Source organism: Pristis pectinata, chromosome 12 (assembly GCF_009764475.1).
Source record: "Pristis pectinata isolate sPriPec2 chromosome 12, sPriPec2.1.pri, whole genome shotgun sequence".
Lineage (NCBI taxonomy): Eukaryota > Metazoa > Chordata > Chondrichthyes > Rhinopristiformes > Pristidae > Pristis > Pristis pectinata.
The window spans coordinates 42,813,702-42,827,441 of NC_067416.1; the positions used below are offsets into that span (position 1 = coordinate 42,813,702).

General features: G+C 47.4%; 1 protein-coding gene across 2 annotated transcripts; it reads left to right on the forward strand.

The window, feature by feature from the left end:
- The first annotated feature begins 5,688 nt into the window (after positions 1-5,688).
- On the forward strand, positions 5,689-13,451 carry abt1 (activator of basal transcription 1). 2 transcript variants are annotated; one of them, XM_052027411.1, is made up of 4 exons: positions 5,726-5,757; positions 5,830-6,083; positions 8,896-9,071; positions 11,064-13,451. In XM_052027411.1, the coding sequence occupies exons 1-4, from the start codon at positions 5,732-5,734 to the stop codon at positions 11,439-11,441; spliced, it is 834 nt and encodes a 277-aa protein (XP_051883371.1). In that variant the 5' UTR covers positions 5,726-5,731; the 3' UTR covers positions 11,442-13,451. The 2 variants fall into 2 exon arrangements, with proteins under 2 accessions (XP_051883370.1, XP_051883371.1); XM_052027410.1 differs by having other exon boundaries at positions 5,689-6,083.
- The last annotated feature ends 289 nt before the right edge of the window (positions 13,452-13,740 follow it).

Genomic DNA, 13,740 nt, shown 5'->3' on the forward strand with positions numbered 1-13,740 from the left:
ACCAGGCCCTGAGTATTTATCCATCTTTAAACCCGCTAAGCTACCGAATGCCTCCTCCATTTTTATGCTAACATATTCTAGAATTTCATTGTCTCCCTACCTTAATTCTCCAATTACAAAGTCCTTCTCATTAGTGAATACAGATAAGAACTATTCATTAAAACCTCACCCACATGCCCTGGTTCCATGCACAGGTTGCCCTTTTGGACCCTAATGGATCCCACTCTTTCCCTGGAAGCCCTCTTGCCCTTAATATACATTAAAATCTTTGGGATTTTCCACTATTCATGCCTCTTGTTTGCCCTCCTGATCCCTTTTTTAAGTATCTCCCCATATGTTCTATACTACTGAAGACCCTCCTTGTTTTGCTATTTTTTTAACCCATGATATCCAGGGTTCTTTGGATTCAGTGTCCTAATATTCACCCTTACAGGAACAGATTGGCTGAACTAATTGTCCGAGATAACAGTGGGGAAGTTGAAATCGCCTACTACTAAAACCCTATTATTCACAGAGTCTAATAGCAAGGAAGTAGGCCATTCAGCCCACTCAGTCCATGCCAACCATCAACCATCCATTTACACTAATCCTACATTAATCCCATTTTTTAAATTCTCCCCACAACCTTCCCCAGATTCTACCAGTCACCTACACACTCGGCGCAATCTACAGTGGCCAATTAACCTAACAACCTGCATGTCTTTGTGATGTGGGAGGAAGCTTGAGCACACAGAGGAAACCCATGTGTTCACAGGAAGAAGATGCAAACTCCACACAGACAGGTCAGGATGGAACCCAGATCTCGAGTGTTGAGAGGCAGCATCTCCACTAGCAGTGTTACTGTGCTACCCTTGCATCTCTCCGTGAATTGTCTACATACCTGCTTCTTCACTATTGAGAGGCTTTTAGTATACTCCCAACAGAGTAATCGCCCCTTTTTGTTCCCAAGCTCTTCCTGCATGGCCTAATTTGAAGAGCCTTCTTGGACATCCTTCCTCATTACTGTAGTAATGGACTCCTTAATCAACACTGCAATGCCATCTCTTTTATACGCCCCACCTCCATAACATCTGAAGAGACACCAACAATGTCATATTCCCATGGGCAACATCCTAATTTTATCTGCTACTTATCAGACATGTTGCATTGAAATAGATGCAACTTAGCCTTGCATTCCTTCCATATATGTTATCATACCCATGTTTACTTTGCCAATTGGACTGACTTAGTTTCCCTTCAAGATTTGACTGCACCACCCCCTCAACTGTACACCTATTCTATCTCCCATGTCCCTGCCAACAGTACTAACAGACCTTCCTGCAAGGATGTTAGTCCATTTTTGTTCAGGTGCAACCCGTGCAGCTTGTACAGGATCCAGCTTCCCCAGAGATGACCCCAGTGATCCAGGTATCTAAAGCACTTCCTCCTACTCTATCCCTTTAGCTCTACATTTATCTGACCTCTCCTTTTCCTTTACTCACTAGCATGTGGCACCAAAAGCAACCTAGAGATTACAATGTTAAAAGTGCTGCTCTTTAATCTTTGACCTAACTGTCTAAGTTTGTGTTGCAGGACACCATCCCTCATTTTAACCTCTGTCATTCATGCCAATGTAGACCAGGACCACTGGCTGTTTACCCTCCCCTTTTAGAGTGTCCTGCAGTCCTCAGAGATATCCTTGACCCTGGCGCCGGTGAGGCAACATGCCATCCAAGAATTTCATTTGCAGCCATAGGAACATCCGCCTGTTTCCCTTACAAATGAATCTCCTTTCAGGACACCAGTCTTTACCCTCCCTCCTCTGCAGCAGACCCACCTGCTGTACCACAGACCTGGGTCTTGAAGCTTTCCACTGGGAGGCCACCCCCCACACACTGTTTGAGAGGGGGAATGCTACAGTGGAATCCTGCACTATTTTGCCTGTGCCCACTGGTCAGCCTTTCATACTGTGCAGCCAATGATTGTGGGGTGACCAACTCACCAAATGTGCCATTCACAATATCCTCAGCATCATGGACACCACACAGTGAATCCATCTGCAAATCCAACTGTGCGATATGGTCAGTCAGGAGCTGCAGTTGGACTCAGTTCCTGCACCAGAGACAAGAGATTCTGCAGTTGCTGCAAATCTGGAGCAACACAACACAAAAAGTACTGGAGAACTCAGCAGGTCAGGCAGCATCTGCGGAGGGAAATAAACAGTCGACGTTTCGGGTTGAGAACCTTCATCAGGACTGGAAAGGAATAGGATAGAAGCCAGAATAAGAAGGTTGGGGGAGGGGGAGGAGCACAGGCTGACGGGTGAGAGGTGAGACCAGGTGAGAGGGGGAAGGTAGGTGGTGGGAGAGGGGGGATGAAAGGGAGTGATGTGAGAAGCTGGGAGGTGATAGGTGGAAGGGGCAAAGGGCTGAAGAAGAAGGAATCCGATAGGAGGGCAGTGGACCATGGAATAAAGGGAAGGAAGGAGGGGAATCACCAGAGGGAGGTGATGGGCAGGTCATGAGGGTAGGGGGTGGGAAGAGAAGGGGTGAAGGGGCCACAGGAATGAGGGAAGACAAAGGGGGGGAGGGGGAGGGTTTACCGGAAGTTCAAGAAATCAATTTTGATGCCATCAGGTTGGAGACTACCAAGGCGGAATATGAGGTGTTGCTCCTCCAACCTGCGTCTGGCCTCAACGTGGCAGTAGAGGAGGCCGTGGACGGACATGTCAGTATGGGAATGGGAGGTAGATTTAATGGTGAGGGAGGAGGTGTAGGAACAGGTGTTACACCATTCAGGGCCCCAGACAGTCCTTCCAGGTGAGGCAGCGCTTCATCTGTGGATCTGAGGGTGTCGTTTATTGCATCTGGAGCTCCCAGTGTAGCCTCCCCTACATCAGTGAGACCCGACACTGATTGGGGGATGGCTTTGTCGAGCACCTTCGCTCCATCCACCGCAGCGGCCAGGATCTCCCGGTGGCCAGCCACTTCACTTCGACTTCCCATTCCCATACGCCTTGATTACAGCTCCCCTCACTGTGTCTCTTGCAAGGACACTATCCCTTTTTCTCAATTTCTCTGCCTCCACTGCATATGCTCCCATGATGAGGCTTTCCACTCCAGGACATCCGAGATGTCCAACTTCTTTTCTAACCGGGGCTTCCCCCTGACTGTGGTCGAAAGAACTCACACCTGTATCTCTGTCATTTCCCACACCTCTGCTCTCACCCCCACCCCTCCCAGATCCAACAGGGATAGGGTCCGCCTTGTCTTCACATTTCATCCCATCAGCCCACGTATCCAACTCATTATTCTCCGCCACTTCCGCCATCTCCAACGGGACTCCACTACCAAGCATATCTTCCCCTCCCCACCCCTTTCTGCCTTTTGCAGGGACCGGTCTCCACGACTCCCAAGTTCACTCCTCTCCCCCCCACCCATCCCGCTCCCACCCCGGGAACTTTCCAATGCCCCTGCCATAGGTGCAACACCTGCCCCTACACCACCTCCATCACCCCCCATCCAGGGACCCAAACAGTCCTTTCAGGTGAGACACCTGCATCTCCCTTAATATCATCTACTGCATTCAGTGCTCCAAGTGTGGCTTCCTCAACATTGGTGAGACCAAATGCAGACTAGGTGACCGTTTCGCTCTGTCCGTAACCGCGATCTGCATCTTCCTGTTGCCAGTCACTTCAACTCCCCCTCCGACACTATCACTGATATGTCAGTCCTCGGCCTCCTTCACTGCCAGGAAATTCCAAGTGGAATTCCAATGAGGAACAGCACCTCATTTTCCATCTTGGACCCTTGCAGCCTAATGGCATGAACATTCAATTCTCCCACTTTAAGTAATCCCCACCCCCTTCCCCACAACCTCCCCCCCACCCCCACCATTCTTCTTCTCTTCTTCCCTTTCCAAGCCTCTCTTTCTTTTCCTACCCTTTATTTTCCTTTCTCTCCTTACCTTTGACCCATCCCCCAGTGGATCTGATCTCCCCTCCTCCCCCGCACCTGCCTCTTACCTATCTCTTACCTGCATCTACCCATCACCACCTTGCGCCCCATCACCACCTCCCCTCTTTGTCCACCTATCACTGCTCTGCTTTTCCTTCCTATATACTGGGCTTCCCCTTTTCCTATCTTCAGTCCTGAAGAAGGGTCCTAAAACGTTGACCGCCTGCTTTTCTCCACGGATGCTGCCTGGCCTGCTGAGTTCCTCCAGCATCATCATGCTTTTCATCTAGTTTCCAGCATCTACAGTCCTTTGTTTCCGTCCTCTACTGCCACCTCGAGGCCAGACGCAGGTTGGAGGACCAACACCTCATATTCCTCCGTGGTAGTCTCCAACCTGATGGCATCAACATCGATTTCTCTAACTTCTGGTAACCTCTACCCTTTTCCTCCCCACCCCCTTTGTTTTCTCTCATTCCTGCGGCCCCCTCACCCCTTCTCTTTCCCCTCCCTCACCCTCATGACCTGCCCATCACCTCCCTCTGGTGGCTCCCCACCTCCTTCCTTTTATTCCATGGTCCTCTCCTACTGGATTCCTCCTTCAGCCCTTTGTCTCTTCCACCTATCACCTCCCAGCTTCTCACATCATTCCCTTTCATCCTCCCTCCCCCACCCACCTACCTACCCCCTCTCACCTGGACTCACCTATCACCCGCCAGCCTCTGACCCTCCCCATCCTCTGACCTTTTTATTCTGGCTTCTGCTCTCTTTTTTCCAGTCCTGATGAAGGGTCTCGACCCGAATCGTCAGCTGTTTATTTTCCTCTGTGGATGCTGCCTGACCTGCTGAGTTCCTCCAGCATTTTATGTGTGTTGCTCCACATTTCCTGCACCGATGGTCAGCAGGACACTGGAAGCATCCGTAATTTCCCACTTGCACAAGAGGAGCAATAGTAGGAGAGCTTGTATAATAGTAGAAACATGGCCCCTGTAAACTGAAGACACAAGAGACAGCAGATGCTGGAATCTGGAGCAAAGGAATCTGTTGGGAGGAACTCATCGGGTCAAGCAGCACCCTTGGGAGGAAAGGAATTGTTGACGTTTCAGGTCGAAACCCTGCACGGATACAGGGTCATGACCTGAATCGTCAACTATCTCTCTGCCTCCACAGATGCTGCCTGACCGGCCCAGTTATCCAGCAGTTTTTTCTCTCCATATTTCTAGCAAATGCAGTATTTTTGTGTCTCTGGTTTGTGGTAACTTGAACATGCATGCAGGGTGTGTAACTCTCGGCTCTATATATTGGCTGCGTGTTTCACAGAGAAAGGGCAGGGTTTCACACATTGCACCGTGTGTTTGATATCCCGGGCCGAAGGCCACACAACCTATGCTTCGCATTTGATTTGCAAAGACAAGGGTTACAACGTTGCACTGCGTTTACGATGTGTAGGGGTCACTGTTCCACATTCTGGCCTGCCCACTCAACATGTTAGGGGCTGGGGCTGCAGGTTCGGGACGGCATGTTCGATATTCCGGCACCAGGATTCCGCTGGTCCGGCCTCGCGTTCGATATACAGGGGCCAGGGTTCCATACTCTGGGTCTCGCGTTCGATATACAGGGGCCAGGGTTCCATACTCTGGGTCTCGTGTTCGATATACAGGGGCCAGGGTTCCATACTCTGGGTCTCGTGTTCGATATACAGGGGCCAGGGTTCCACGTGCTTAGTCACGTGTTTGATATACCGGGGTCGGGCGGCTGCGCCTGCGCTGTTGATGAGGGTGGTAGCTGTGGCGACCAACATGGAGCCGGACACGGGGGAGCCGGTCGTGAGCGGCGAGGGGCCGGACGCGGGGGAGCCGGCCGTGAGCGGCGAGGGGCCGGACGCGGGGGAGCCGGCCGTGAGCGGCGAGGGGCCGGACGCGGGGGAGCCGGCCGTGAGCGGCGAGGGGCCGGACGCGGGGGAGCCGGCCGTGAGCGGCGAGGAGCCGGTTGGCGAGGACCAGGATACGGCCGCTGGGTCAGCCGTGCCGCGCAGGCCGGTACCCGGGGTGATCTACCTGGGGTACATCCCGCCGGGTCTGGAGCTGTGTCTCATGCGGAAAATGATGTCCGCCTTCGGGGAGGTGGGCAGAATCTTCCTGCAGCCAGCAGGTCAGTGGGAGAAGGAGCGGGTAGAGGGGGGTAGGGGTAGGGGTTGGGGGAGGTTGGTTGGTGGGTGGTAGGGTTGTTTGGAGGGAGGGTAAATGTAATGTGGGGTGAGAATTGGAGAAGGGTAGGAGGGAGTGAGGTCGGAATCAAGTATCACCGTCTTGTATGTCGTGAAATGTGTTGTTTTGCAGCAGCAGTACAGTGCAAGGACATAAAATTACTGTAAATTACAAAATAGAGTAAAAATAGGAATAATGAGGTAGTGTTCATGGATTGTTCAGAAATGTGGAGGGGAAGAAGCTGTTCCTAAATTGCTGAGTGTGGATCTTCAGGCTCCTGTACTACTTTCCTGATGGTAGTAACATGAAGAGGGCATGTCTCGGGTGATGAGGGTCATTAGTGATGCTGCCTTCTTGAAGCACTGCCTATTGAAGATCTCCTCGATGGCAGGGAGAATTGTGCCTGTGATGGAGCTGGCCAAGTCTACAACTCTGCAGCGTCTTGTAATCCTGTGCATTGGAACCTCCACACCAGGCTGTGATGCAACCAGTCAGAATGATCTCCACCGTATGCCGCCTTCATGATTGCATCAATGTGTTGAGCCCAGGATAGATTCTCCAAGATGTTGATGCCTGGGGGGGGGGGGGGGAGATAATGTCTCCTACAAGAGGCATAGATTTAAGGTGAGGAGTTAGAGGAGACCCGAGGTTAAGATCAGAAGTTAAGATCAGACAGAACGTGAGGACTATAGAGAAGCTAGAAATGAACTCAAGAAAGGAATTAGGAAAGCCAGAGGGACCATGAAAAGTCATTAGCAACTAGGATTAAGGAGAATACAAAGGCATTCTATACCTACATCAAGAATAAGAGGCTAATGAGGGAAAGAGTAGGACCATTTAAGGATAAAGAAGGCAATCTATGTTTGGATGCAGAGGATGTGGGTGAGGTTCTGAATGAGTACTTCTCTTCAGTATTTAGCCAGGAAAGGGACATGCAGGATGCAGAAATTGGAACTGAGGGTGTAAACACGTTAGAGCATTTAGAGGTCAATGAGGAGGTAGTGTTAGGTCTCCTAAAGAGTATTAAGGTGGATAAGTCCCTGGGGCCTGATGGGATATACCCCAGGTTACTCTGGGAGAGGAAATTGCTGGGGCCTTGACCAGTGTCTTTGTGTCCTCTTTGACCAGGGATGAGGTCCTGATGACTGGCGAGTGGCTAACGTTGTTCCTTTATTTAAGAAAGGAACAAGGGAAGATATGGGGAACTATAGACCGGTGAGTCTCATGTCAGTTTCAGGGAAATTGCTGGAGAAAATTCTTAGAGGTAGGATATATGAGCATCTGGCATCTAATGGGTTGATTAGGGAAAGCCAGCATGGCTTTGTGCAGGGCAAGTCATGTCTTACTAACCTGGTTGAGTTTTTTGACAGGGTGATGAGAGAGATTGATGAAGGTAGAGCTGTGGATGTCATCTATATGTACTTCAGTAAGGCATTTGACAAGGTCCCACATAATAGGTTAATCAAGGACATTTGGGTGCATGGGGTCAGTGGAGAATTGACTGTGTGGATCCAGAACTGGCTTGTCTGTAGAAGACCAAGGGTGGTGGTTGAAGCGACTTATTTGGGCTCGATGCCTGTGAGTAGTGGTGTTCCATAGGGATTTGTGCTGGGACCTTTGCTGTTTGTGATGTACATAAATGACCTGGATGAGTATGTTGATCGATAGGTTAGTAAGTATGCGGATGATACCAAGATTGGTGGAGTTGTGAGTAGTGTAGAAGACTGGTGACGGATACAGCGTGATATAAATCAGTTGCAGATGTGGGCAGAGAAATGGCAGATGGAGTTTAACCTGGATAAATGTGAGGTGTTGCAACTTGGTCGGACTAATGTCAAAAGGCAGTATGCTCTTCAGGGCAAGACCCTTAACATTGTTGAAAAGCAGAGAGACCTTGGCGTGCAAGTCTCTGACTCATTGAAAGTGGCTACACAGGTAGACAGGGTGGTTAAGAAGGCTTATGGAATGCTTGCATTTATTAATTGGGATATTGAGTATAGGAGTCAAGAAGTTGTGATGCATCTCTATAGAACTCTGGTTAGGTCGCATTTAGAGTATTGTGTGCAAGTCTGGTCACCTCACTATAGGAAGGATGTCAAGGCTTTAGAGGGTGCAGAGGAGGTTTACCAGGATGCTGCCTGGATTAGAGGTATGTGCTATCAGGAAAGGCTGGACAAACTTGGGCTCGTTTCTCTGGAGCAGTGGAGGCTGGGGGTGCTCCTACTGCTCCTACTCCTATCTTCCTGTGTTCTTGTGCCTTGCTGGCTTTTGTCAGCAACGTGCTTAACAAGTTTGTGGACTATTCAAGTGCTTTGAAACCATTACTCCTATCCTTCTCTCCGGAGATCCCCAACAGACTCTGACCTTTTAAACTCTCGTTGTACATCAATGCTAAACAGATGTCATTGACCCTGCAATTACTTAATTCCATTCCAATGCTAGGATAATTTCTGTCATCAATATTAATGACCCAGCTCCTTTATTTTCCCCGCTGGTATCATTTCTAGATATCTTATAGCCAGGGACTTGAAGTTCAGTCTTTCCTACCTTGTAGGAATTCATTGCCTGCAGTTCACCAAGATTATTTGCCATACTTAGTGCACAAAACTCAAAACTTGTCTAAATGGACCTTGCTTTTGCCCCTGAGTTCATTATTGGCAGTGGTGGAGGAGAGAAACCAAGGCATTCCATACAATGGATGGAGACTGTGCTCCCATCTCAGCACACAGTGTAAAGCAAGTCTTTCTTCATCTCAGATGAAAGGAGAACCCGGAGAAAGAAAAAGACTGGCAGCCTTGGGAAAAACTTCACTGAAGGCTGGGTGGAATTTCAGAACAAGGCTGTGGCCAAACGGGTAGCCAGAAGTCTCCACAACACACCGATTGGAACTAAGAAACGCAGCCGCTTCCATGATGACTTGTGGAACATGAAGGTAAGCTTCAGGGGTGTGTAGGGAGAGGTAAAATTATTAGGGGGTGGTGGTTGGTTTCTGGAGGTATGCAAGCTGTCTGGATAAGGTAGTGAAATATCAAGATTATCCTGGGGTAGCAGTATATTGGGTAATGGAGTGTGCAAGGCCTGACTCGTTCGTTGAAAGGAACACTTGAAAACCATGGTGATGTCCCAAATACTTGAGTCTCCCTCAGTGGATTTTCTGTTCCAGCTGGGCAGGTGTTTGCCTTTGTGTCTTCTCCCATGTTACACAGAGCATGGTGAGTTAAACCGTGTGTTCAACATCTAATGTAACCTTGCATATGTTTCTCCAATGATGAATTAATGCTGGAACGAGATGAGACTATCACATTTTGTGTCTTTCAGTTATGGATTCCTTATTGCTATCCTTGTTGTTTCCTTGTTGCTATTGTCCTCACCTTTCACTCTTAGTGAACCAAGGTTCCCTAAACTTGCCAGCCTTGCCCTTCACCCTAACAGGAACCTGCTGTCCCTGAATTCTTGATATCGCACTTTTAAAAGCCACCCACTTGCCAGTCATCCCTTTACCAGCAAACGATCTCATTCAATCAACCTCTGCAAGATCTGGCCTAATGCCTCCAAAATTGTCCCTGCCCCAGTTTAGGACCTTAACCTGTGGACCCATCCTACCTTTCTCCAAAACTCTTTTAAGACTAATAGAAATATGGTCACTGGTCACAAAATGCTCTCCCACTGACACTTCAGTCACTTGCCCTACCTTGTTCCCTAAGAGGATGTCCAGTGTTGCGGTCCCTCTTAATAGGGCCCTCTATGTATTGATTATGGAAACTTTCTTGGACACATGTAACAAATTCCACGCCGTCAAAGCCCTTCGCACTATGAGTGGTCCAGTCAATAAGTTAAAATCTCCCACTAATGCTACCCTATTATCTGTGATTTCCCTACACATCTGCTCCTCTAATTCCTGCTGACTATTGGGGGGCTTATAATATAGTCCCATCAAAGTGATTGTCCCTTGTTTCTAACTTGTACCCATATAGCCTTGCTGGACAGTTCCCCAAGAATATCCTCTCAAAGCACTGTTGTTATGTCTTCACTCATCAAAAAGGCAACTCCCCCTTCCTCTCATCTGTACCTCAGTCACACCTGTAGCATCTGCATCCTGGAACATTGAGCTGCCAGTCCTGCCCTTCTCTCAGCCACGTTTCTGTTATGGCTATAACATTCCAGTTCCAAGAACAAATCCACATCCTGAGTTTGTCTGCCCTGCCTTTTGAGCCTCTTGCATTGAAATAAATGTAGTTTAAATTAGTGGCCATTGCTCTCTCCTTGCTGTTGTCCTGGTCATCCTGTCTACTAATTTGCTCTCGGTGACTGCTCTATTTGCCCCCAATTTATTTCATCTTTCTCACTACTCAGGGTCCCACCCACCCCACCAATTTGGATTAAATCTTTCCGAGTAGCACTAGCAAATATCCTTTCCAGGATGTTGGTCCCTCTCCATAAATATGGGGCATTATCTGTGAGGGGGAAGAAAAACTTGTCCTTCAGGTCACCATTAAATCCTTCCCCTCTCACCTGGAAAAAAGACTGTAACTATTTTCCTTAATCTATGCCCCTCTTGATCTTATAAACCTCTATAACGTCACCTCAGTCTGCTTCACTCCAGGGAAAACAGTGCCAGCTTTTCTAGTCTCTAAGCCCTCCACTCCTAGCAACATCCTTGTGAATATGTTCTGCACCCACTTTAGCTTAATCACATCCTTTCTGTGGCAGTGACCAAAACAATATTCCAGATATCCTCTCACCAATGTCTTGGTAATGCGCATAACTTGTCCCCCAATTTTTAATCTCCATGTTCCTTCCAGTTCAGATGAGATTGGAGATGGCAGGGAAGGAAAATAAGCTGCCCAGCTAATACAATTTGGTTTTTGAGGTGAACAGTCAATAGCTGGCTCTGTTCATTCTGAGGTTTTTCTGTTTCTGGCAGTACTTGCACCGCTTTAAATGGATCCATCTGAGCGAGCGCCTGGCCTATGAGAAGCTGGTGAAGCGGCAGAGGCTGCGGGTGGAGGTCTCCCAGGCTAAGCGCGAGACAAACTTCTTCCTCCAGAATGTGGAGAAGAGCAGGGGCCTGGAGAAGCTGCAGGAACTGAAGCGGAAGAAAGGGGAGGAGTGGCAGGAGAAGAACTGGCACTTCCATCAGCGGGCCACTGAGGCTGAGATCCAAGCCAGCAAGACTACTGCTCGTATGCAGGCTGCAGGCAAGGCCAAGGAGCTTGAGAGGGTGGCTGAGTTCCACAGAAAATCCCAGACCAATACGTCACTGTTAGCCAGGATCTTCAACCCTTGTGTGGAACAGGAGTAGGCCTTTCCAGGGTCAGAGACTGAACCAACTCAAGCTGCAAGGTCGCCTGCTGACTTGGGACACAGGAAAAGAGATTTATTGGTTCTGGTGCAATTAATTACCCATGAGCATTTTAGGCCAAAATGGAAAAGATTGGTCAGTCTAGGAGAAATGCTGTCTTGAGGATTCAGGTGCAGGGTTTTGACCCAAAACGTCGACAATTTCCTTCTTCCCACAGATGCTGCTCGACCTGCTGAGTTCCTCCAGTGGGTTGTTCGTTGCTCTTGAGGATTTATTCAGTTCGGTGATCGGTGTTTGAAACACCTGGTATTACAAATGCACATTTGTTTGTTGCAGCCCTGGACTCTGCAACAACACCAGAGATCGTTGGCTGAGGGATGAGGACAGGTCTCCTAAAGTTGTGTGAGGAGGATGGAAGAGTATTTTCCAGAAAGGGGTTATTTAGCTGACTAACTAGCAGGTGCTGTATTTTGTATCCTTTTGATTTGTGTTCAGCAGTAAACTTGATGTTCAAACCTTCCTGTTTATGTCAACTTCATTTAATTACTTGGTGATCATCCAAACTACAGACTTTCCCCTGAGTCACTGCATTTGCTGTACTATTTACAACTATAGAATGCTACTTCACAATGCTGGATCAGTGCTAATTGCTTCTCCTTGCTACTTCCTGTAGCACAGTATTGTTCCCAATCTAATATCACTCCATAGCTTTCTTTCCTTGCCCTCCTAACCTCAAACTAATTCCACAGACTTATTTTGTCCCAGAATCTTCTAATGATTCCTGACTGCATTTGGGAGGATGATATTCCGCTACAGAGGGAAGACAAGGGAATGCTCAAGGATTGAACAAAATTAATATATTTCCTGGAATAAGCACCTTGGGTTGGTGACCTATTATCAATGTATTTTCTGGAATTTAAAAGACTCGTGATTTGAAATGTAGTGAATCTAAAGGGATTGTGCACACAGGACAGTAACAAACAGCAATTGATAACATGGTTGTTAATTCTAAAAGACAGATGTATAGATTTGGGATAAATCAACCAAAAGGCAGAATGGGACTGATGGGCTATGTGACCTTAAGCTGCTGTTTAGAGCCAGAGTATATGGAGCCAGCAGCAAGCTCTTGGGAAACTAAGGAACTGAAGGGGAATGGTGAGTAATGATGGTGCTGCCTGGCAGAGTCGTACACTATGGAAATGGGCACTTCGTGAACACTGAGCAGACCAAGACACAGAACAAACACAATGCAGTAAGTAGTTCAAAGACTTAATATGACAGAAAGAACGCCAGAATGTGACACCGAGTTATCAAAAAGAATATAAAGCTGCTGGTGGCAGTATAACAGATCATTGTGTCAGAAGGTAGTTTGAACATATTAATTTTAAGTGTGGTTTTAGTTATAATGTTGACTTATTTTTGAGAAATACTGTTTGGATTGTTTCAGGACAAAGTAAGTATATTTAAAGAGCCATGGAAATAATGGCTCTTTCAAAATTCTATAGATTATGGAACAATTGCAGCAGATTGGAGGATGAAAAATGGAACTCCTATTTTCAAAAAAAGAGTGAAAATGTGGAACTACAGTGGTTCACTTAACATCAGTAGTAGAAAAAATATTAAGAGTTGTTGGATTTGACTCTTTTAATTTTTTAGCATGTATAGTGTTTAATACACCTCAAGTGGCTGCGCAAGAAATGGCCGCTTCCTAGCTTATTGGTTTGTCCATCAGGTGAATACATGTTTTCTCATTGGTTGGTTTTGCCACAGGTATCTAATTGGTTTTCTGATTGGACTATTGTTAGCTAAGGAGTACCTCTTATCTCAGGTCTAAAAGGTGTTGATTTTTGTTAATCTCTCTCTTGTTCTCTTTACCCCCCCCCCCCCCCCCACCTGCACGGCCCTAGCTCATCTTTAGTTCCTTTTGTCTCATCTCCTAGTAGTAAAGCCAGTGCCATGTACTCTGTGACTGTTTCTTTGTTTAAAACTTTTCCAATAAAACTTTGTGAAGCACCAACTTGTTTTCAACTCATTCTTGGACTCCTGAAAGAACCTGCGGATTCGAAAATAACCGGATCCAACAGAGTATTACAAAGGATATGATTACAGGTCACTTAGAAAATATCAATGGCATCAGACAAAGCCCACATGTATATCTGTATGGGGTAGAACAGATGAGGATAACCAGTGGATGTGATGTATTTGAATTTTCAGGAAGTCCTTGATTAGTAACCTACATAGTGTGCCAAATTAAAACACATCGGTTTGGGAGTAATATAGTGGCATGGATTCAAAATGA